This window comes from Harpegnathos saltator, unplaced genomic scaffold, assembly GCF_003227715.2.
Source record: "Harpegnathos saltator strain DR-91 unplaced genomic scaffold, Hsal_v8.6 scaffold698, whole genome shotgun sequence".
NCBI classification, from domain to species: Eukaryota; Metazoa; Arthropoda; class Insecta; order Hymenoptera; family Formicidae; genus Harpegnathos; species Harpegnathos saltator.
This window is the reverse complement of record NW_020230535.1, coordinates 234,313-259,692: the sequence shown is the minus strand read 5'-3', so window position 1 is coordinate 259,692 and position 25,380 is coordinate 234,313. Positions and strand designations below refer to the sequence as shown.

General features: G+C 54.9%; 1 protein-coding gene across 2 annotated transcripts in view; it reads right to left on the bottom strand.

The window, feature by feature from the left end:
* LOC112590031 (uncharacterized) overlaps window positions 1–25,380 on the bottom strand; it is a 163,128-nt gene that overhangs the window by 105,642 nt on the left and 32,106 nt on the right. Inside the window, exons 1-3 of one of the 2 annotated variants that reach the window (XM_025305470.1) lie at window positions 10,223–10,415; window positions 9,978–10,094; window positions 9,744–9,784 (exon numbers count right to left, since the gene is read on the bottom strand). In XM_025305470.1, coding sequence (XP_025161255.1) covers window positions 9,744–9,784; window positions 9,978–10,094; window positions 10,223–10,309 — 245 coding nt within the window. In that variant the 5' untranslated portion in view covers window positions 10,310–10,415. Of the gene's footprint in view, window positions 1–9,743; window positions 9,785–9,977; window positions 10,095–10,222; window positions 10,416–25,380 lie in introns of those variants that run through there. The other variant, XM_025305471.1, reaches the window with a different exon arrangement.

Here is a 25,380-nt window from a genome sequence, read left to right as displayed (position 1 = left end):
TTTTATGCGTGACTCAATGAGAGAGAGAGAGAGAGAGAGAGAGAGAGACGCGACAGCGTCACCAAAGAACAGCGCTCGACAGGTCACAAAACACGTCCTGCTCGAGGCGGCGAGATTCACGCATGCAAAACGGCCGAATAATGAAACTTCTCGGGAAAAGTTGCTTCACGGACACTTGGCTCCTCCTTCGCTACGAAAAGCAGAATCGAACGTGCCGTGACGCAGCCCTGCGAGGGCACGAAAAGCACGTCGTATCGCAGTGCCGCGTCCACGGACAATCACCGAGAACGGTGAATCGGAGCTGGACGAGACGGGGGCAGGGGGGAGGGGGACAAGTCGGACGGGCGAGAAAACAAGCGGGTGACTCGGAAAGACTCGCCACGCTTTCTGTATCTGCTTGTGACGCATCATCCTCTTTCGCTCGTAGGGTTCGCTCTTCCTCCCGTGCCGTGCTTTCGCGTTTCCAAGACTTTTTTCTCCCTAGCCGCTTCCTTTCTTGCCCTCGACGCTCTCCCGAGCGAGCCCGCGCGGGCTGCTCTCTCGCCCTCGGCGAGCAGCGTCATTCTGCCGGCGACAAAAGTAGAATTTCTTGCTACGGCGGTGCACTCGCTCGGAAGGCGGCTCTGAGCCGCCTCCCCCGCCGCCGCCGCCGCCGCCGCCGCCTCTCAGGGGTGGAAATCTGTCGTTGGCAGATGATCCATTGAAACGAATCTGTCCTCGTAGCCGCCAGTGTACGAGAGGACGCTATAACGCCGCCACCCGTGAAGTCATTCAACGACACGCGACCCGCCCCGACGCGACACGTGCGGCCTCTCGTGTGACGTGACGTGATGCGCGACGTGACGTGACGTGACGTGAGGCGCGACGTGACGTGCTGGACATGACGCGAGGCCAGACGTCGCGACGCCACGCCACGTTCGTCGGACAATCATGCAGCAAACGTGTAAGAAATGAGGCTCATTACGTCGGGGGGCCTCCACTTCGCGGAGAGCAAACGGGGGCGGGAGCGCACGAGGGGGTGCGGTGCAGGATTCAAGTATTCGCGAATCGGCCCTCGGTGAATCGCCAACGGACTCGGGAGAGAGTCACCTCTGCCAAAAGTGTCCCGCTTTTACCGCGTCTCCTCGTGGAAAGTATAATCCCGTTGGCCGTTACCGTCGTTCGCGGGGTAACGAGTCGTCGCAATTTCCGTGACTCCTTTTACGCGACATTTTGGGGACGGTTCGCTTTTTTACGATTCCCCGCCCCGCTTATCCCATGTACGCGTGTACAGACAAACGGCGAGAGTGACGATTATATTCGTTGAGAGAGAGAGAGAGAGAGAGAGATGTAATTCTCGCCAAGAAATGCAATTCCGTTACTGTTATTGACGTTCTGACGAAAGAGGGAAACACATTAAGCCGCCTGCAAGTGGCTGCTGAAAAGTGTAGTTTATGTCTCTTCGAACGAATAAAGCTGCGACGTTAAATATCGAGCTCTCAGTGAGCGGCGGAAGAGAGAGAGAGAGAGAGAGAGAGAGAGAAATGGGGAGACAGAAAGAAAAAGATTAAGAGATACAGATTCCGCCGAGAGCACATATCGCGAGCGCTATCCCCGACAATACGCGTCTCTGCGCGGCAAAACCCGCGCGGCACCGGGAACGCGGTTTTCTTGCCGGCGAAGAGCGTCGCTCAGCGGGCGCAAGAAATCAATCCTGTCGGCGTAAAAAGCGGGCAACCGCTCGCGGCGCGCGTCGGAAAGAAAGGAGCGAGCGACCGGGTGAAACGACGCCGTTGCCGCGGTCGTTTCTCCGGCGGGACGTGGCGCGCAAAAAATAAAGACATTAGTATTGATCCACGTGAAATTAATGAGGAAATCAGAGACTGGAACGCGGCCGCCGCACCGCACGCCGCCGAGTCGCGTCGCGTCGCGTCGCGTCGTGCCGAGCCACGAACGAGGAAGCGGAAGAAACTTTTCCCAACTGTCATTTGTTTCTCCGAGAGCGGCGGGCCACCCCGGCCGCTGGCTGCGAGCTCGGCTGCCGACGAAGAGATCGACGTCGCCCGCTCTTCCACCCCAATGACGCACACGACATGTCCCTCGCGACGCCGCGTTGTGTACGCGTCCATCTAATCGCGAACGCGTGGAGCTGTCGCTGCGGCGGAGGAAAGAGGGAGAGGGAAAGAGAGAGGGGGGGAGAGAGAGAGAGAGAGCACCCGCTCCCCCCGGATTATATCGTTGTATTATGTTGGGACAAATAGCGGTCGTTACGCGGTCCACGTTTATGGTTACAGCATGCGATCATTAGGATAACGCGAGCGCGTGCGCTATTTTTACCCTCGTTACTTCGTCGTCGTCGTCGTCGTCGACATCGCCGTCGTTATCGACATCGTCGAATTATCATTTCAATCGGGAATTCAGTCCCGCGCGAGCACGAGTGGCCTGCGACGAGAAGAATTAACAGTCCGTGTCGCGCGCTTGCGATGTTACACCAAGAGTGCGCTCCCTCCGGCCGGCGCGAATTCACGGCGAATTCAGGGAGGGTAATCCCTCCTTCCGCGCCCGCGCGCCCTACGACCTTGCTAAGGACGAGTTACGGGGCCTCGGCTCGACAGCCGGGGGGGCCATCTGCAACGCAAATACGCTAATGTCCCCTTTCCGCCAAGTGTATATCACTGGGTCGCGGGAGGGGGGGGGAGGGTGAGAACGACGCAGAAGCGGGAGTGCGCGGGGTGAGCGACTCGGATCACGGCGCGAGAGGGCGAATCGGAATGTTGGCCCGGTTTTTAGCACAAGCGATTGAAAAAATTCAAATCAAATGCAAACGAGGGCGAGGAATTAAATATTTCGGCCCCGGCCGGGGGGAGGGTGGAAAACGAGAAGGTGGGTGGCCAAGGAATTCGAAACCTCCACCCGACTCCCTCCCTCCTCTCTCTCTCTCTCTCTCTCTCTCTCTCACTCAGCGCGTCCCTCCCGCTCTCGCTCCGTCTCTCCGCCCGCGTGAAAGCGGGGTGGGTTGCGCGGCGCGGAACCCGCGCGGCCGAAGGGTGCGGGCGCGCGGCGGTAGGAGTGGCGGCACTGTCACGCCGAGAATTAGTTCGGGATTAACTGGTGGGGCTTCGAGGTGATTATTGGGGCTTTGCCAGTTGGAAGACGATAAGACCCTGTTAATCAGCCGCGCCCGCGCGCCTTATTCCCGCGCCTTGACGAGCCCGGCAAACGCAGCGTATATCTTCTCTCTCTCTCTCTCTCTCTCTCTCTCTCTCTCTCTCTCTCGACCTCTTTCTCTCTTTCTTTCTTTCCATTTCGCCTTTCCTCGAAGCCCGCTGGCGGCGCGACGGCGGCGGCGGACAATAATCTCGTCGGCCGCGCCGTCCCCGCGCCCCAGCGATCGGACATTCCCCAAATCCGGGGAACTCATCTTCCACTTTCCAGGGATCCCGGGGACTTCTTGAAAAGGAAGGGAAACCCGTCGCGAATTCGCTTCTACGACCGCGCCGAAGGCTTAGAAGGCCGGAGGGTGCGCGAAGGGAGACGCGGTTCCGGCTCGAGCTGTATCGTCGTGGCCGCTCGCTTCGATGGCAGCTTACCTCGACTTCGATATTGCACGCGCGCGCGCGCGCGCGCGCGTCATGCGACGTCGTTCGTGCTCGTCCCGATTACGCGTTTCTTTTCTCGCGGCCGAGAGCGCTGCACGGGGGGATAAAAGAAAAGAGGTGCTCTCTTGTTGTGTCACTTGCAACTGAAAGCCGCGCTCCGTCTTGGCGCGAGTCTACAGTCTCGCGTTGCGCTCCGGACGAGAACTCACGATACATTAGCGACGTGATTCGCTGAATTATCGTCCGCAACGAGACGGTCCAGATGATGAATCAAGACCATCGGGTATAATAATATCCGGCAAAATTAGCGAGCAGTTTTTCGTACGAGCGGCCGAACGTTCTCCGCGTGTAATTTCTCCGCTACGCGCGAGCGAGCGAGTGAGTCCGCTCGGTTACAACGTCGAACTCAGCGGAGCAACGCTGCTCCAAGCTGAGTCAAGCCCGATCCCGATTTTTTCCCGCGGGCGCCTCAAGACCTCGCCGAGACCTCGTTGCGCTGAAGACACGCGGTCGGACATGATGTCCGTTCGGTCCGGAGGAGGCTGCGATGGCTATCGACAGATCGTCGGCTCGCTATCGTCACTTATTACCGGTTTAAGAATGAGCGCTATATAATCTCGGCGCGGATCTGTGCGCGCTCGAATGATCTCTTTGGTGGAAGCCAAGCCCCGTTAATGCCGCCGCTGCGATCGGCCATATGGCGCAGAGTCTCGGCCTCACCGGATACGACATCAAAGAGAGTTTGTCGATCGAAGTTACGGGCGCGCCTCTAATCGGCGTGATTAACAAGCGGCACCTAAGTGTCGTCGTCGTCGTCGTCGTCGTCGAATTCACCGGCGTCGGAGTTGATTCGCGTGATTACGACGAGCGCGTATCGCGCCCGGCGTGTAGAGTTTCGGACTCTCTCCCGCGGGCTCGATAGCATTAAGTCTCCCGAACTTAATACTCTCTCGCTAAGAAAATGAGAGCCGCCGCCTCTTCCCATCCACCCTCCCCGCCTGCTCAGTTTCATCCAGACAGGCAAGCAGGCAGGTCGATTCTTCTTTGCTGCTCGAGGCAAAAACAATTACGATATTCATTAAGGAACGCCGACAGATTTAACAGAGACTTATCGTGGAGACTGGCGTCTCGAGACAAGTATCGAACGAGATGTATTTCGGGATCTGGGGAGGGGCAGGGGATGAACGAAAATTTGAGGCGAGAGATATTTTCCCAAGACGAGAGATCCAACACATACGCGCACGCGCACGCGAGTGTCGTATAAATGAAAAGAAGAGAAATCGATCGATCGTCGCGAAGAAATCTACGGGGAGCAGAGGGCGAGCGGGTGGAAAGGAGGGTGCGGGGGTGGGATTCATTTCCTGCACGGTAGAATTACGGAAGAGGACAGATAAATTAGCGTCGCGATCGTAAAGGATGACGCGCGATTTCCTGGGTATGGCGAGCGAGGAGGCGCGCTCGCCATTGCCCGACCCGACGAGTCGAGTGAAACACCGTGCCAATAAAAGTCGTCTTCCGGTCTCGCGTAACGCCGGTCCCCGAAGGGGGAGGAGAGACAGAGAGAGAGAGAGAGAAAGTTGTATGGTTACACGGAGAGCCCGAATGAAGAATAGCTCGACAGAGGAAGTGGCCGCCCGGTAAGGACATCGTGGCCAGGGCGAAAACCAATATAAGCTACTCCATAGGTCAACCTCTAAACCCCCCCATGAAAAGGGGACGGGACAAGGCTCCTGGTAAAATATCGCGGCCCGTAGGAACGCCCGTAGAAAACGATAAATGCGAGCCTGCCATTCCGCGGCTCGGCCAAGATCGAGATACGAGTTACGCGGGCGATTATGCGACTCGCATCGCGGACGACGAGACATCTAGCGACGACCCAATTGTCCGACGACACCATGTGTCCAGAATTAAGGGAGATATCCTTATTCCAGTATTCCGCTTTAAAAATATTATATTATAGATTCGAGTATCCGGCTCGGTCGGTCGCGTATGGAATGGATAACGAAGGTCCGCGAGATCTGTCGGCGCGACAGAGAGCGACGCTCGAGCCTGCGAAATTGCCTCGTGCCTATCTATATTTCTCGCAATGTCGGCGATAATCTTTAGCATCTTCCCAGATATATCGGCGTATGACAAAACAAATATATCATCGATCATTTATAGCTTAACGTCAAATTGAAAAGCGTCCCTTCGGCGAACTGAAAAAGTCGGCTCGGCCGAGCGTTCGAGCTGAAGGGATTTCACGCATTGCGCGAACCCCGCTCGCGCGAGGCTGATAAAACGAGGCGAATGAATAAAGAACGCTGCGCGGACGTGAAAATGCGCGCTGCCGGGGATTTCCGCGAGAGGATCGTGCATGAGCAAGCCGCGCGCGCGCGGCGAATGCGCTTACGAATCCCGAGCGTAAAAGCCGCGGAACGTGCGCCGCGCGCGCGCCTGTAATTTCATAATGACGGGCCGCGCGGTGTTTCGTAATCGTTCGCCGGGCGCCCCCCCCCCGTGCGCGGCTGGCCGGAGAGGGGAGGGGAGCCCTCCTCCTCTCGGATAAACACACACGTAAATCCTGCCGAGACACTGCGCGCGCGATATCGCTCGCACGCGGGGCCCTTCCTCCCGATAGCGCTATCTATCGATTGCACGTACTAAAACTGTCAGCGCGAGCCTTAACACGCAAGGCGGAGGCGCCGCGCGACACGGGATCTCGGCTCCTCAGGACGCGAAACCGGCCGCTTTATAGCGGTGACCCGCATGGGGTCAAGGTGGCGGCGACATTTCTTCGGAGGGATGCTACGGCAGAGCCGCCGCGCCTCCCCGCTCTCTCTCTCTCTCTCTCGTGCGCTCGATGTTTATCCTCAGCGGGCTTATCCTCAGCTTCTCAAACAGTCGAGATAAGCGGATACGTCCGTGAGCAAGTTGAAAAATGTTGTCGCACGCACGATCATCGCGAGCGTGCGTTATTCTTCCTGTACCGTCCGGCGCGCAAACGCTCGCGTGTACGACGCTTTATTACTTTAATAACGGCTATCGATGGGTCGATACGATCGTGCGGATTCGTGCGAAGCAGAGTGTCAGTGGCCGCGATTACAACAGTCGGCGTTTCGCCGTCAAAACGCCCGATTTCAATCCTAAACTCCACGAAAAGCGGAAGCAGCACGTGTCGTACGTCATTGAGATATATACAATACGCTCGATATTTCCGGATATTAAATTCACCGGGGGCTGTTTATACGGCGCAAAAATTGCGATACGTGACTGCGGCTGCTGGCACTTGTGGGAAAATCGCGTGCGAGTGTGCATGCGCTACGTAATGTACTCCGCGAGTGGTGAAATTCTCTCATCAAGGTTCAACACTCGCACCGAAGAAACCTAGAAACCGGCAATTTCACTCTCCAATTACGAACAGATTTCGAGAGAATAACGATTCGCTTTACGACACGCTCTCTTACATCTCTCATTTCTTGCCGCCTTCTCGCTGCTGCTGGTAATTTATGTCTTCGGTGTCGTCCGCGTTCCGTTATCGAGAGACGTTATTATTGACGGCAGCCGAAAGACGCGCGCGCGCATCCCGTCCAAATAAATATCGCCACACGAGGCCAGACGCGCTTTTAATTTCGCGACTCCGAGCTCCGGTCTAAAGAACGTAATCCGGCGTAATTAGGGCCAGGGCAATGAGCGGCAACGTGGGGCTCGAGCTCATTAAAACGGCGCTATCGGCGGGTCCTTAATGCCGCGCAGACACCAAGGGAGCTCGCTCTCTCTCTCTCTCTCTCTCTCTCTCTCTCTCTTTCTCCCTGCCCCCCCTCTTCCTCGGTGACCCCCGCGCGTCCCGCCGCTGCGCCGCCGAGTTTTGCAAGCATCGCGCCAGCCCCTCGAGCCCTCCATCCTTCGTCCCCCTTCGACTTTCAGCTTTCAGCGCGTTGCGCGTCCGCCGTTCCACGCGTAATAACCGCTAATAATTTTCTCGGGCCACGTCGGGCGCCAGCAGCGGGGGTGCGACCGGACGCCGCTGACGGGAGCGGGGTATAAATCCGGAGGGGTGTTCGCGTTCGCCTCATTCACCCGCCGGCGGGTGGTCCGAAATCCGGCGGGAATACATGGCGCGACGGAATAACGCCACGTTAGGCGGACTTTCGATATCGAGCGAGCGAATATCCGCTCGTACGGTATCGTTATGCGATATTAAAAATGTTGAGGGATCGCGCGCGCGGACGGCGGCGAGCGATAACACAGACGACAAACGTGTTTCCTAGCCAGACGCGGGAAGCCTCTATCAATCGCGGATCACCCTTCGCGGACGACTCCCGGCCCGGTCCCTTTTCGTCGACGAAAGTCGCCGAGTCAGCGGTACTTTCCGAGTCGCTCTGAACCGCGAAAATAACGCGACATCACGAGTCTGAAGGAAGAGATTAGAAAAGGACAAGAAAGGACCGCGAGGAGAGACGTCTCGGACAGCGGAGGCGGAGAAGAGTTCGTCGTGCTCGCGCGCGACACTCCCGCACAGAGCCCAGACAGAATTCATTTGACGCGTATACGCGCAGCGCGCGCGCGCGCGCGCGACTCGCCTCTTTTTCTCTTCCGACTGACTGACCTACTTCGGAAACACGTGGCGTTTTACGATCGCTACCACACGGGCACCGGAGAGGAGAAACGTGTCGACGCGGCGGCAGGCGGTGGTGGTTGTTAAAAACCTCGGGGTGACGAAACAGGGGTACTATTGTGCCCAGATGACAGCTGTGTCGGGCATTTAAGCGCTCGCTCGCTCGCTCGCTCGCTCGCTCGCGAGAGAGAGAGAGAGAGACCGCGCGCGCTCGACGAAACGAGCCCGCTGAAGAGGCGATTGTGCGCCGACTAATCGACCAGTTTCTCACGATTTAATATTCCGAGGAGCACAAATAATTCGTTTAGTGCGCGCATGCGTGTATGCACACACACGCACACGCGTAGATGATATCGCCGTCTCCGGCACGGCCGACCTTTGTGCATTTAAATACATAGAGCGCGTCAGCGTGGAATGCGTCTTATCGAACAATCGGAATGTCATGCTGACGAAAAACGTACGAGAGAAAGAGAGGGAAAGAGAGCGCGCGGCCGGGCTCGGTGTATTATCTCGTCAGGAGACTAATGTGATCTCGGTGATCCCCGGGGCCGGGTCGGTAAACATTTCGAGATGATTAACGATAATTCGGCCGGGATAACTCGGATAATGATTAACAGTCTGAATCCACCGCTGCTTTTGAACGCGCGTCACAGCCTGGACACGGCAGTCTCGCGTCCGATATTAGCCTCGTCCGTTGGAACTGAAACATCGCTCCCACTCTTCCCTTCGCCCACCCCCCCCCCCACCGCACGTAATCCATACGACGTGATAATACAGGGCGACGCGCAACGAAAGCGATCGCTCCGAATGTCGACTCGATCGCGACGTCTGCCCGACGTGTCTGAAGCAACTGTCGACAGCGACCATTGCAAATAAGATAAAGACCGCAGCGTCTCGAATAGGACATTTTGTTTGATAAGAGAGGGATTTTCAATCGTTTTCTCCGTTACATCTGTTTGGCCGGTGGGGACACTTGACGCGCTCCGAAACCATCGGCGGATTCACAGTACGAATTATCTTCGGTGATTCCTTATGGAAGTCACTCGCAACTCTGTGTATTTTGTATACCGAATTTATCGGTCATTTCAAATGAAATATTATCGTTTTTGACACGTGTGAAAGATGTAGAATGTACGCGTAGAAAATTGATAAACTCGACAGACGTAAAATTTATCAAGCCGAATGAGGTAAATAATGGTGAATTTCACCGTTATTTACCTTGTGCGATGCCGCAATTCTGATCAAATTTCAACATTACACACTACTCGAAGCAGGAGTTATATTGATTGAATCGCAGCAAATAATTCCATATCTTGATTTCAATATATAATAACAAACTGAAGCATTTATATCTGTATCTTCTAATGATTCGGAGTAAATATAAAAGAGAGAAATATATATTATATCTTAAAGATTCTGTTGTGTAATACGGTCATTGCGAAAGATACGATCTCCTGATTATTTCGAGTAACGTGTGAAAAAAATATATAATCGAATCGCACTGATTTTTTTCGAGATATATTGCAAACACCCATCACCGTAAAAATGTCTTTTCTTCTCTGACTCACCGATACACAGTAGACAGAGTCAGCCGCGTTCTGCTGCGGATCTGTAACAAAAAAATATAGTTTCGTTAGTTAAGTCAAAAGTTAGATTAGGTTGAATTCAGTTCGCAAAAACGCGCGCGCAGATACAAATGTTGATCCTTTGCCATCGTAATTCAACGGCTTTTATTCACAATCACTTGATTTTTCGATCGCAATGAATCAAGAAGAAATGTACAAACGATCAGTGAACCTCACCTTCAAGCCGACTCTGCTCGGCCCGAACCGGATCCTCCGGTGCGGCATCGACGTCCGTAGAAACTGCGTCCCGGTAACCGCAGTTACCGTCACGTGGCCGCAAACTCCGCCGCAGATCTGTAACAAAAAGAGCGAGTTTCCTCATTAGTATTACAGCGACAAATGCGCCCCGAATCAAGAGTACGAAGACTCGAGACTACAAATTAGCTTCTTCGATTTAACCAAGTTAACCAATAATAGTTTACCTTCAAAGACCATGAAACACTGCTATTGCTTAAGATGCTCCGGATCGTCACGCACACATACACACACACACACGCGCGCGCGCGCATTCACGCACACACACGCACGAATATTACACGTTACACGCGCGCGTATACTGCGCGATCGAGAGTGAAAATTCGGAAATTATTACGCGCGCGACGATCCGCCGATCCGCCCGTCCGTCGCCGCGGCGTAAACAATAATGGAAGCGGTCGCGGCAGTTGCGTACTTATGAACATGTTGTTTTCAAAATCGCGCGACCTTGTCCCGCCGGGACGCGTCTCAGAGAGCCCGTAACGTCGTACAAAATTTACCTTTTCAAACAAAACAGTGAAAAGAGGTGCCACAAGTACACGCGCAGCATGTATTGTGTATTATTCTTAGAGATCTCAAATTATTCTTTTTCAAGTTATATATGTAACATAAAATTTTGCAAGTAAAATTTATAACTATAATAAAACTCTACAACGCTACTTTGCAAAAGAAATGATATAAACGGCAATGTTTATGCTTTTAGTACTGTGCATCGTACCGCATCTGAGCGTGTATCTTTGGGCAATATAATTTATTATTTTCCCTATACAAGTAATAAGTTTGCACAAGTAAAACTTATATCTCTAACAATAAATTCTTCTATTGAATACTATAAATAAAACTCTACAAAAAAATGATATAACAAAACAGTAGCATCGACTGAAAATCTCTACTCAACATCAACTCTACAAATGAGAGCGATTTGCAATCTGAAGATAAATGTATCGAAAACTCCCAATGATACACAGTCCGGTATTTCAAAAAGTCAAGTCTTCATTATTTACTAGAACACTGAGTTTTATGGTTATTTTACTTGTTATTATAATAAATTAGTTAATATAACAATGCAATAAAAAATATTTAATGCAAAAAATCTTGGCTTCTCTCTCTCTCTCTCTCTCTCTCTCGCTCTCTCTCTCTCTCTCTCTCGCTCTCGCTCTCTTTCTCTTTCTCGCACATTTCTACCGAGTCGAAATTTTCCGTGATTTGAACTTTATTTTAAAATATCTACACTTAGAGACAACGTACACAAAAAACACAAGGACACTTCTCTTCGTATTTTTTAAGGCCGAATCGATTGGGATTGAAAAAACCTCGATCGGTTTAGCCATTGCTGAGATATGGATATCTCACCTCGTTCCAACTCGCAGTTTCGCGTAATAATATAGGCACGGTGTGCCTCGCGTCGTTCGGGCGCAACTTCGTTACGCTTGAACTTGGCGCGAGGCATTACCGTGTCTCTTGATTTTTCATCGACGCTGAGTGAAAGCAAGGGAAAAACGAGTATAAACAGCTTCCCCGTTAAACGACGTGTTTTTTTTTTTTTTCACTTATTTGTCATTTCGACTGATATGTAGCAAAAATAGGTGGTGGTCGATTGCGAGTAGCAGCGGAGTCAAGCCGATTACCTGACCAGTCCCCGCGCGATCCATCGACTTCTCCCTTCGTCCCGATCGAATCGAGACGTACTGCTTAGCATCGCGCTTCGTATCACCGTCCGATGAGCGCCTCCCTTCGAGCCTCCTGCGATTCGATTCGATTCCACCGGCGAAACCGCATTATCGCCCGCGTAGCACGGCGATCCATCTTTGCTCCCCCGCTCTCGCGCGCGCGAAAAGCAACGTTTCCGCGCCGCGCCGCGTTTTCCGCGCACGTAACATTTAGCCGAGCTTTACGAACCGCGATTATCGCCGGCCGCCCGAACACAAAAGTATTTTATGATGTAGCGCATCCTGATCGCGGGGCCGAGGGGAGCGAAACACGGGCGGGACACGAAAAGAGAAAGCCATCCGGCTCTCTCGGCGGGAAAAGGGGGTCACGGGAGGAAAGAAAAGCGACGGGCGGGAAACGGGAAACGGCGCAGAGCGGACGGGCGGACGGAAGAGAGGAAGTGAGCGTTATTAAATTGCGCGGAAAGCCGAAGACTTCCATTTTCAGCCGATTTATGCGCCGAGAGATAACGCAACGGGGGCACGCGCGCGCTTGTTTCTCCACAAATTCCCCTCGGCCGTGGTAAGATCGCGCGTCATTATCTCCGCGCGTTCGTTTCCCTCGCTGGCGGACGATCGCCGGTGGGATGGTAACGTGACGCTTCGACGAGACGAGATCCGGGTAGTTATGGCTTTTTTCCGCCTCTTCACGGGAAGAGGAGGGAGTGATGTTACGTCTGAATTTGGGACGGAGGAAGAAGAACATCGAATCACGCGGATTGCTTAGACAGTCGGCCCTTAGAGCCGCAAATGGCTGCTGAAAGTCACCCGGAGGGATGAATATCTTCTCCCGTTTTATCGTACAAAATTCACCTATTCGTCGACGTCGTGACGTCTGCATCTTTTTGTTCACAACAATAGCGACCGGCAGTCGCTTTGGGAAACGTCGTCGATGTTGCTCGCGCTGCGAACTGACGAGACGAAGACAGAAGCATCTCTGTGAAACTGAACGACCCTGGGAATCTCGCAGAGATTCCCCAGATCGAAGAACCTCGAGGGCAGAGAGGAAGAGGAAAGAGGAAGGAAGCAGTTTCGCAAAAATGGCGCGACTGGCGCGAAGAGAAAAAAAAACAAAGCCCGTTTCTCCAAAACCCATCTATTACGTTGAGCAACAGATCGACGGTCCGCTAAACGCTCGGCGTGAATTATTTATAACGCGACGTATAATTCTCGGTAGATCCGGCTCGTCCTTTTAGTTTCGCTCTCGAGAGTCCCCTCTCGCCGCCCTCTCCCGTTCCCTCTCCGACTCTCTTATAGTGCATGCTCGACAATTCCCACGGGAGTGACCGATCTGCTCGCTCGCTCGCTCGCGCACGCGCGCGCGCGCTCGCGCGCGTGCAAAGAGAAAGGAAGAAAAAAAGGAGAAGAGGAACTCCCCTCCCGCCGCCCCGGAAGGAGTCGAGCGCGAGACTGGGCGAAGGAAAAAAAGAACAAATATGTCGGGGCGAGCGTACAGTCCGTACGCGCGTTAATGGGGCGTTCAGGGCAGGAGCACGCCGAACGGTCAACGGCCTATCCTCGTTTTGCATTTTCCCGCGTCCATCCATTCCCGCGTGTGCTCTCCTCGTCGACGAGCGGGCATCAGGGGAATCTCTCTCCTGTCGGTGGGACGAGAGCGGTTTGACCTCCGCGGCGTGCACGAGCGAGGCTAGTCTCCCTCCCTCCCTCCCGGCCGCCCGGCCGCCCCGACCCGTCGCACCGATGAATATCGCGGAATCGTCACGGACGATAAATCCGTTCCTCGCGTTTTACGTTTTAAACGTTCCCCGGGCGCGCGGAGGAGCCCGTAATTGCGCCGCGAGAACAGCCGCGGATCTAATCGGTTCCCGGGCTTCTTGCGCAGTTCGTTAACTATTATGAGTCGTTAAGTGAATCCCCGACGTTTAAAAATACCGCTCGTTCCCTCTCGTGCTCTCTCCGGATCTCTCGCTCGCTCGCTCGCTTTTCCGTCCGAGAATCGAGCGAGAGAACGAGCGCGGAAAATGAAGTACCCTCGCTCGACGAGACGACGAGGAGAAGCAACCATGAGACCGCGAGACAGAAAATACTCTGTACCGTTTATTCCGCGTCTGTGCGCGTCACTTCTTGTCGCCGGCGTTAAAACCGACGCGAAATGCGTCGTTCTCCCGTCATACACGTCGCCGTTCGCGAATTAATCGTCCAATCAGTCGTCTTTTTCCACGAGCCTCCCCATCGTTATGCACGATCTCGCTCCGCGTGATTCCGCAATAACGACGCCTCGTAATTGTGATAAATCTTCGCGATAATTCATAGATACGCTGCAAGATACGCGCGCGCGCGCGCGTCATCGTTTGGAGATGTTTACCTGAATAATAGTCGCTCTGGCGCTCGCAGACCAAATTATTCCAGTACTGCTCCATTACTGCAATTTATAGGCATTAGAAGCCGGTGGGTGCCAAGGGCATTGTTATCAATCTAACAGTAACACGAGGAACACGAGTCGTGCGAGGAAAATAATCGCGTCCGTGACAGAAGAGAAGGAGGAAGAAGAAGAAGAAGAGAGCGAACTCGCTCTCTCGTGAATTTCTCCAAAAAAGGAGACACAAATGGCGCGAGAAATGCTCGACGGTATCCGCCGGTATGCCAAGCCGGGCGAGGGGAGGAAGCGGAGCTGCACTGCAAACCCGGTTGATTTTCCAATTAAGGGTTCGCGTTCGCGATTTTCTCCATTAGGGCGCTGCACGCCCTACACGCGCGTCTACGCCGCGTCCGATCCCGACGCCGCGGCGAGACGCGCGCGGCGAACGGTAAATCCACTAAAGACGTCGGTTAAATATTTAATTGTCCCTCGAGGAATCGCCGCGTTGCCGAAGGAGGTCTTCGGCGGCGGCCAAGACGACGGCGGTTCACGGCGCCGGTCGCCCGAGGGACGTCGGTCGTCCCGAGACCCTCTTCTTCGTCGATCCGTCGACTGTCCGCCCGTCCTTCTGCTCCCCCTTGACCCCTTGCCACCACCACCACCGCCGCCGCCGCCCTCACCCGACGCCCAACCTGCTCTCACCGTGTCCCTTCTCTGTTCTATGCCACCCACCGTGGGCTTTCTCCGATCCCTGACATCTCGGCGTGCTCCACTTCCATTAGATAATCGCCGAGGGTCCCGCTTCGGAATAAACCTTTCGACCAAAAAAGGGAAAAAAAAAGCGAGGAACGAGCACGAGGGGGAGCAACGAAGATGAAAGAAGGGCAACGCGACTCTCGAACGCATCCGCTCGTTCACGGACGAGACTGGCTCCTCCGTTGCTCCTCCGTATCGCTGTGCTTCCTGCTCGTCGTCGCGACGAAAGCACCAGGCGACAAATACGAGGAGAGCCGACCCGATGCGAGCGGATGCCTTTCGGTGTCGGTGTCTATTCTGCGCGCGAGCGAGAGCTCAAAGGGGCGAGAAGGGGCGAGAACGAGAGAAAGGAAATTTTTTGAGAGGCCGTCCCGCTGCCACCTGCGCGTGCATTAAGGCGCGCACGAGAGCGCGCCGAGACGGAATCGGGCTGAGATATACTTTCGAGAGCGCGAGTGGGAGAGTTCGGTGTTGGTGCGAGAGGTAGTTCAAACGCGCCGAGAAGTTCGGTTTATCACGTAGGTAGGAAACGAGTTTTGCCCGGGTTGGAGTTTCGCGCTCGGTCCTCTGGTCGCTCCTGCCGCCAACAACAAGGACATGGGATCCTCCCGCTCTTTCGCGGGCGCAGGGAAAGGTGATGGAGTAGCGAAGGGACGGAGGGGAGGGCTGTCTCGAATTCGCCGGCCTGGCGGCTCTTGCACGCACGCGAGCGTAATCCTTTAATTACTCACGGACCTCCGCGCTCCCTTCTCACCTAGCCCATCTCGCTGACGCACATTCCATAAACGTTCCCTCAGAGCGTACTCTCCCTAATCTTTCCCGGCCGACCCCTTGACTCCGCGGCTAACAGGTAATTACAACTGGCAACGGCGGGGGCGGGGGAGCCGCGGCGAGAAGGGAATGATCGTTACCGCCGATCTACGGGTATGCTGGATATTTATGTCCGCGGAAGTACACGAAACGAGGTGGAAACAGCTGACGTTTACGGAGCACGACCAATTTCCAAATCCGCCGGGCGAGAGAGAGAGAGAGAGAGAGAGAGAGAGGGTTCACCCAGGTGGAACTATAAGGAAGCCAAGCAACCCATTAAGCAGCGCAGGACTTGACCCGTCGACCGAATCCGACAAAGCTCTTCTGGCCGAAGCGAGACGGCAAAGTGTAGGGAGAAAGTTCGCTCGCTCGCGACAGACGACTTTATTCACGGCGATTATTTGCCACGAAAGAACGTGACAGACGACTACGATCGCGAGCGAGAGGCGCGGGGAAGCATTCGTTTCCGCAGCGCGAAAACGGAGGGCCGGCGAGTTCTCCGGGGGCCAGCGAGGAGGAGCACAAGCGGACGCGGGTAAAGAATTGACGGTGTTGACCGTAGCGGAGCCGAAATCTTGTTCCTATACATTAAAATCTGCAAACGTTTACTCATCGAAATTAGCAATTAAGGAAGATTAAACGCAGGAGCATACTGTTTGTTTCTCTGGGCGATAATGGAATATTAAATAATTCTTTATTCTTTCCGAAGCGTTCCTTCGCGCCTCAACAAGCGGCTGTGTGTGTGTGTGTGTGTCGACATTTTACTTACGTAAGATCACGGTCTCATACTTGCTTTCTCGACATAGAGATTTTCTTCAGGTGTGAAGATTTTTTTCTTCTTTTTTCTATAAGTAACCTGTGCAATGTCGCAAACTCGAGTTTTGTATTGCTCTGCATTGCTGTTCAAGATCGACGAAATTCGCAAGGTTGAGGTGTAGAACCAAAATTTCGACTCAGGTGCGCGTGCAACGAGCGAATCGCGAAAGACGCACGTATCGCTCACTCTTGATAATTCAGCCGCAAGAACTCGACGAAATCGTGGGCAAGTAAACATCGATGGAAACCCTCTGAACAGTTCCGTACGAGAGAAGAACACGTCGCGACATAATACCTCCCGCGTAAGAGGAACGTTGAGACCGTTGATTTTGCAGTAAGATCTCGACATCCGGCGGAGCGCTCCGGCCGAAATCCAGCCGCGATGGCGGGATCCACCCTCGAAACGACGGCGACAACGGTGGCACCTAATAAGCATCAGCCACCCAGGCAGTCGCGCGGGGGCCCTTCCTCATCCAGAGCAGCGAACAGAAGCCCTCTCTTCTCGGAAAGATTATATGCCCGAGAAATTACATACATTTTTAATGGCCACGCATGGCTGTTCGCCTGCGTGGCACGGTCCCTTCGACTTTACGTCCCGGGAAATGTGCTCAGACGAACGGGGCGGCGCGCGCGCGAGCGCGCGGGTGGAAACGCGCGGCACGAGGAAAAGGCTCGGCACCGGCGGAGAGAAACTCGTTGAACGGCGCGTGAAGGAACCTTCCGTGACGCCTTGCTACGTCCGTAATTTATCTTCGGCCCCCGTCGCTCCGTCTCGCGCGCCTCTTCGTCTTCCTCCACGTCCTCCTCGTCCTCCTCCTCCTCCTCCTCCTCCTCCTCCTCCTCCTTTACCTCCGCTGTGACTTTGCTCGGCGTAATCCTCCAGCAACGGACCGGCAAATGTTCTCGTTACCGTGGAAAGCCGGCACGGCGCAGCCAGACGATGCGCGATAACGCCCGTCGACCTTCCGTTCGAGGAGCGAAGTCGCCACGTGGAGATCGCGCGGACGAGAGGCGAGCGACGGTCTCGTTCTCTCCCCTCCCTCTCCTCTCTCTCTCTCTTTCTCGACGATGGACGTCGCCGAGGTTCGCACGCGATTCCGCGCTTTCGACGATATCCCGCGTGAAGGATCCTGCGGAGGGATATTCCTTTCGCGCGACACGCGTATTATCGTCGGCGTTAATGGGCGCGCGCCGAGGACGCGCGATAGAAGAACGCGAGGCATTAACCGTGGACGCTATTGGGGAGTGTTGATTAACGAGCTTTTTACGGCCGCTCGCGGCCGCTATCTCGCCTCCGGAGAGCGTCGCAATCAGAAGCTAACAGTAAACGCTTCCGCGCGAACACGGAGCGCGAGATAAAATCCGGGGGCCATTTCGGATAACGGCGACGCCGTGGTGGATATCGCTCCGAAGGAAATCGCTAGATAGACGGAGAGAGACGGTAACGGGGGAGACAGCGGAGGGGGGGGGGAGCGCAGGGGCCAGTGTTACGCCTTCGTATCGATAGCGTCGCGAGCTAATGCCTAGACGCACGCGGCCAATTAGTCGATAAAACTACCCGCGAAGGGGATACACGCACGAGAGGGCGTACAAAGGAGCGAACGACATGTATAAACGAAGCGATAATGGTCTTCCAACTTGTCGATATCGCGCGGCTGTTTATGCGCGCCCACGCGCGCACACAGCACGCGCGCGCGACGCGGCTAACGGCGGAAAATAAATATTTCCCTCCTCGGCCTCCGCGCTCTCGCGTTAATACGTCGCTTTGAGAAATTACGAATGCTAAACGACTCGGATCATAACTCGGTTACGGTAGACGTTAGCCCGCGCGCGCGCGCGAGTCTTACCACGTGCACGCACATTTGCATGTTACAAATGAAGAAAAAGTAGGTCCGTGATCGGCGACGCGGCGAGCGAAGGAGTTAACAAGTCTCGCTTAAGAAGTATGAATATTCAAGCGGGACCTCTGATTAATGTTGCCGTCGATAACCGCTGAGCACACACGCGCGCTCCACGATGAAAGTGAGTAATCACTGACACTAAATCCGCGCAGCGGCCTGACGTTTCCTAAGTGATTACGAGCGGTAAGCGTCGTGTCGTGAAGACTCGAAATATATCATCCTTCGGGGAATCAGCATTTATAATTTTCGTCATTTTCTCGCGTTAACAGTTAGACGCGCATTAACCTTCGGCAAATAAATATACACGCATTACGCATGTACGTATACGCGTGCACGTGTGCGTGTATGTGTGCGCGATTAAATATAGCCGCGCGCAATCAGTTCTCATGCATTCTTCGGGCCCCGCGAGCGCGCGAAATTACAGTGCGTCGGCCAGCACTTCGGGCGTCCGACTTGTACCATACGTTACTCGTGAGTTACCGTGATAGACGCGTTAGGAGAAAACTCACACCGGTTATTATTATTATTATTATTAGTGCGCGCCAGCTTGTTGCGCGAACGAGCGAGCGCGGTAAAATCAAATCCGACGATAGAAGGAGAGCGCGAGAAACGGCTCGAGTCCGATTTCCCGGGGACTTTTGACCAGGTGAGAGATGACACACCGATATAAACATATACATTCGCTTCGGAGGAGCGGGTGGAGCGGAGGGGAGGGGAGCGAAATGCGACGGAGCAGAAGGGACACGCGCGTTGGGCGACGCGCGTACGTATCCGTGTGTGCGTGCGTGCGTGCGTGCGTGCGTGCCTGCGTGCGTGCGTGTGTGACGTGTGGGTGTCTTTTCGTAAGGGGTCGCCTTTAATAATGTATCATAATATCACCTCGTTTCCCCGCCCTACGCGTATATACGCGACACGTTACGACCGCCTCACCCCGTATATTACGGTTTACACGTGCCTCTGTGCCGTTTTTTACGTGCCCCCGCGAATTACCGTCGTAATACGCGACGGGATCCCGGCTGTCGCACTTTTTCAGTGTGTCGTGACCGTTTTCGCAGCCGTGACTGCGAGCGCTCGCAGTCAAGGTGGCGCGGCAAAATTAGATGTACCCGAGAGTGCTCTCGAAGAGAGCCCCGTTAGAGGCGGTTAGTCTCTGCCCCCTCCTCTCCCCTCTACCTAGCGTGGGAAGCAAAAGCCGAACGACGCGGAATTAGAAGCTATTTATGAGCTTTTTCTCGAGTCGCTCCCCGTTGAAAAACTCGGAACTCTCGCTTACCTGAACGGGAATTCGGATTTTTTGGCGGAAGCGCGAGGGGGATTGGGGGCAGGGAGGGAGGGAGGGAGGGAGGGAGGCAGATTGAGTAAACGTTCACAGAGGCTCATAAATAGCTGCCAATTCCGAGCCAAAGACGAATCATCTTTCTCCGGTTTGCCCATGATGGACGACTAATTGCGCGGGAGTGTTTCCGAGCGCCGCGCCGCGCCGCGCCGCGCCGCGCCGGCGGGAAGCACTCGGCCGAAAGAATAGCGGCGAGTCGCGCCGCGGATTTCTAAGCCGAGAGCGAATCCGCGAGTATAACAGCAGCGGCACAGCCAGCGTCGTTACGCGTCTCGCTGCACCGCTCGTGAATACTTAACGTATGCTAATGCATCGCACACGTGTAAAATGCGCTTTTACCGCGCTCTGGGAGCCCTCGCGCGTCGTTCGCCGCGTCATTCACGCTCGCGGCTTAAAAATAGCCGTGCTCTTCGGTAGTCGCGCTTCAGTTTTTACCCCCTCCCCGCCCGCCTCCGCCGCCGCCGCCGCCGCACTGCGGTGTATCTTTCGCAGCTGACGTCGCGTTTTTACAGCGTCGGGCGCGCGTCGCGTGCGAATTAGCGGATTTCCAGCGGCGAAGTCGTTGTACTTAATATTTGCCTCGTGATAATATTTGTCTCGTTAACTTTGCCGTTAGCGGCAACGACAAGCTGTGATGGCAACGGCGGCGGCGGCGGCGGCGGCGGCGGCGGCGGCGGCGGCGATATGGCAACGATGATAATGATAATTGATAAGGGTAAAGTGCTCGGCCGGATTAACACGTTAAGACAGCATGGGCGGCCACAGCGGTTCGCAAGCGGAGAGTTCGATGTCCTGTGCAAGCTATCGTTTGCATGCGACTGCGCCGTGCTGTCGAAAAATGTCTTCGAGCGAAACGAATTGCTCGAAAAGTAGCGCGGCACTCGAATTCGACCTTCGACTTTCCGCTCCTAGCGAGCGAATTTTTCCTATAATTTCCCTGGATAATCGCGCGAGAATCGCTCGATTGATCAGCCTCAAACGGGTGCGATGTACGTTGGGTACGTTTGAAAATGGTTCAAACATCTTTCCCGGACGCAGTTTTCGGGGCGCGATGCGCTCCGGCGAGCGAACTTGTTGCTGCAAAATTCGACATCCGCTGCGAATGCGCGGCGAAGAGCGCATCGGAGAAATGTGACGGAGCGATTTTCAAGCGCGGTGAAGCACTCTCCGCCATTGAGACTGAAATTCACTCCGATCTAATCGACCGGAGTATTCACTCGTACGAATGAGGAGGAATCCACTCCCCGGCTTTCAATGAAACGCTCTCTCCCCGGCGATTCCGCGAGACTTCGCTCCGGGAGAGATTTAGAGAGCGCGTCGGGACGGAGCGCGCCAAGTTGATATCTCGATTAATTCCCTTTGCTGTTCTCCTCCTCCTCCTCTTTCTCCTTTTCTCACAGCAACGTTCCCGAGACGAATCGCGTGTGTCTTATCGCGCGTATTTCCGCTCCCGAAGACCCGCGGTGCGTGACTGCGTCGTGCGCGCTCGCGCGTAATTTATCTCGCGGCGAATTTATCCGCGCTGCTCTAAATCTCGCGTGAACGTCCCGAGGGAACGGACACGCGGCTGAGGTGAAGGTACGTAAGCAAGACACGACCGGCCGTCGCGTTGCTGACGGTTACTTTCCACGTCGCCGTCGTGCGACCTCCCCCGGTCGTCGCCTTCCCGCGGGACCCCCCGATGACCCACATTCGCGGCCGAATTGGACGTCGCTCCTCTCGCGACGCGAGACAACCGGGCCGCCGTTTCAGCAAGTTCGACTTTAGAAGCCAAAATTCATTAAAATGCTAATGCGAGAACGAGAGAAACGAATTTCATCCGGTGCCCCGGCGAAAGGGACTTTTCCCGGAGGCACAAGGGACCATCGCGCGAGCGAGGAGCGAAAGAGAGACCGAGAGAGAGAGAGAGAGAAAGCGAACGGGGACAGAGGGGGCAGCGTGAGAGGCGGATAACCGAATTAGCCGATACTCTGATTTATTAGCGACGTCCCTAAACTCCGCCGGCGGATCTCGTTCGTCGGCCCGTCGCGCGGCGTCCTCGAATATTGAGTTATTCCGCGTATTATAAATAAATGTACAACGTATAGCTGAGAGCTCGTCGGATCGTCGGTTCCTCCCGAAGTCAATCGGCGGTCAAGAGAGGCCTCCTCGCGGGCGTTCGTCATTTTACCGTAAACCTCTGCGCTCCAGGGAGGATCCGTAGCGCCGCCGTCGCTGCGCCGTGATTGCCTCAAGTTTTTTCCTTCTTTTTTTTACAAAAGTCGGAAACGGCGGAGGGCGGCGCCTTACGGACTTTAAATCAGTTGTACAACAGGCGTCTCGGCTGATTGAACTTTCGGCTTGAAACCTAAAAGGCACCGATGCGCGATCTCGGCGGGACATTTTTTACGGCGCCGCTGAGGCGCTCCTTCGAAGTTGAAGCGCCGAGTTGATACCTAACGTCGTCGTAATAGACCCGCGACTTAACACTTCGAATCTGCGTCGCAGATCCCGTCGGATCCCGACGGGAAGACCCTGCCGCTTTTCAAACGCATGTATTCCATTTTTTCCTCTACATCCCCACGCGGTATCTGCCGTCCGGCGTTCCCTCTCGCCGTCAACTCTTTGCTCGTCGCAAGAAGTTCCAAAGAAGACACGTACCTCGGAGTAATCTCAGGCAATTTGTAACAAATACCGCCGCCCCGCTCGCGAGTGTTAATTGATCCACGTTACTTAATTCGAATCGTATCCTGCTCTCCCGCTACTCTCGATCGGAAGCGCGATCGATTACTCTTCCGCCGTCTCCACGCATTTTCTCCTCCTCCTCCGAGCGCTCGTGTGTGCAGAATGCCGGAAACGAACGCGCGACACAGGCGGCCGCAGGGAATTCCGCTACGCCGGCAAAACTCGTCCATGCGGTGCTCTCTCGCTTTCTTGCTCTACCTCTACCTCTACCTCTCTCTCTCTCTCTTTCTCTTTCTCTCTCTCTCTCTCTCTCTCTCTCTCTCTCTCTCTCTCTCTCTCTCTCTCTCTTTCTTTCTCCCGCATCGCGAAATTTATCGTTAGCGGCGATCGGCCAAGGTAATAGCCCGTGAACTACCCAATTTCGTGTGACCTTCGATAGACGTTTCCACCCCTGTCGAGATGGCGCGGCTAAGGAGAGCAGAGGAAAAAGGAAGGAAGACAGGCAGGCAGGCAGGCAGGAAGGCGAGGAGAGTTGCCCGCCATGGCATCCCTCGGGTTTCCGCCCCCCGGCCACGGTAGTCGACGACCCCTACGGATAGATGGAATTGGATCGGAGGGGTAGAACTGCTCGTGAAAGAGGGTGGACAAGCTCCCTCCCGACCGCGCGCGCGAGTAGCGCGAGAGATAGAAGTGTGTGTATGTGTGTGTGTGTGTGTGTGTGTGTGTGTGTGTGTGTGTGTGTGTGTGTGTGTTGCCCGTACCTGCCTCTCTCTCCCCAGAGGAATATGTTATTAGGCCTTCAGGATTATGTACTTCTCGATAGGAAGGAGAGCGATAGGTATGAGGGCGGGAGTCGGTGGAAGCGGTGGAAGCGAGACGCAGAAATCGGCGAGGAATCGGAGAGACGAGAGGCCCTGTCGAAAGATAGCGCGGGGTCGAGAACGAGAGAACGGGGGAAGAACGGATCGAGAGAGAGAGAGGGAGAGAGAGAGAGAGAGGGAGAGAGAGAGAGAGAGAGAGAGAGAGAGAGAGAGAGAGAGAGAGAGAAAGCTGTCGCTTTAATGTCCCCGCAGCCTTGAAGAGCCACGGACTAAAATTCGGCGCTAAAACGGACTAAAACGCAGGACGCGTGTTCAGAGTGGATATTGGGGCGGCGGAAAGCGGAAGCGCGCTTTAGCATGGCGCTCGCGGAGCTCGCGACTGAAAGGACAATTTATAGAATATATACTCGCAATGGTGTGTCTAACGAGGAGATTCCATCACACCGTGAGCGCGCGCGCGATCAGACTCGGCGAAGAGGGTCGTCGCACGGAAATTCGCATCTGAGAGAGAGAACTTGCGCACCGCTCGCGGAAACCTGATTCGCCGAATTATTCTCGCATTTATCCCCGCATGTTCCGTAACTCAGACTATCCTTCTCCGCTCTTCGGCGCTCTTCCGAACGCAGCTCGCGAGGGTAACGCGCCGTTAAACAACAGACTGCGAACTCGCTCTCGCCGGCGCGCAAAGATAAGACGCGTGTCTCCGGGCGAAGAAGCGCGGCGAGCGCACGTGAATACACATGTGAATCACTCGACTCGATGCCATGCGTGCGGCGAGAGCAGGACCAAGCGGGAAAGGGAGGAGGCGAGAGAGAGAGAGAGAGAGAGAGAGAGAGAGAGAGAGAGAGAGAGCGATAGAGAGGCGAAGGAGAACGAGGGAGAGACAAAGCCGCGGATAAATGGCCGAGTAGGCAAACGAGGGACCGGCCGAAGCGGGCAAGGCCAGTGACATGTCAAAGCGCGAACAGCTGTTGGGCTCGCTGAGAAGCGAGAGAACTCGCTGTCGCGCGGAACGTTGGCCGAACGAGCGACGCTCTGGGAAGAGAGGAGCGGAGAGAAGAGGAGGAGCAGGAGGTGGAGAAAGAGAAGAGGGAAGGCGAACGAGGGAAAAAGAGTTACGAGCCACGCGGCCGAGGACTCTCGATGCGCGTACAGTCGGCTCGAAACAGCTCGTCGTCGTCGTCGTCGTCGTCGTCGTCGTCGTCGTCGTCGTCCTCTTCGTCCTCTTCGCGAGGCAACGACTCGCGAGTAATTTAAGAGCGTGTTGCGTTGTAGCGGCGGCTCCTCGTTGTTGTACCTACCTCGTCGTAGGTACCTGCGGCACTCGGCGCGAGCGACGAGCACGGCACTCTAATTTAACGCGTACACGCGCTCGCTCACGCACGCGCGGGAGAGGGTAGTTTGAGGCCGCGGTGCTTTTATCGGCGACGAGATCGGCAATCGAGCGGGACACCTCTCTAGTTCGCGCGTCGCAACACGATAACGACGATCCCCCTGCCGATCGCGTCGCGGATTGAGACTTTGCGCTCGCTCCTGCGCTGATCTGCCGCCGAGGCGTTGTTCGCTGGTAATGTTAGGACGCGATGCATTATGCATGATATTACCGCGGCGTTAAGCGTGCACAGCTGAGAAACTGGCCCGCGGGCTGAAACCGAAACCGCGCGGACCCGAGTCGCGGTTCCTCGCCCCGAAGAGCGCCGAATCTCCTCGCGTTACTCCGTCAGAACGGATTCGGAAGAAGAGAGATTCGCCCACATTTTGGATTGGTACACATCACCCCGCTCGGAAGTCGGAATCAATTCCCATTTCTGCACGTGTTCTGCGCACGTTCGATAAAATAATGAAATCCGCGGATATCCTCAGGCTGCTCCAAAATCGGAGCCGATGACGGGTTGTTCATTTCAGGCCAATAATGGCCAAGTTGCGGATTATCCTAGCGCATAATTAATTAATTATGCGAGTAATAAGCGAATAATAAAGAACTTATTATACAAGTATATTATATAATTCATTACTCGTGTCGAGGCCGGCAGATAATTTCAAATTATTGTTCAGCTGTTTGGCTGAATATCTGCTTCCGAAATCCGAAGTGAATGCGGATCGGCGAATAATCAACGATTCCCGGGGCTGAAATCACTCTCGCCAGACTCTGACAGGCTACGGGAACACTGGCTTCGGACCAGTGATCGGAG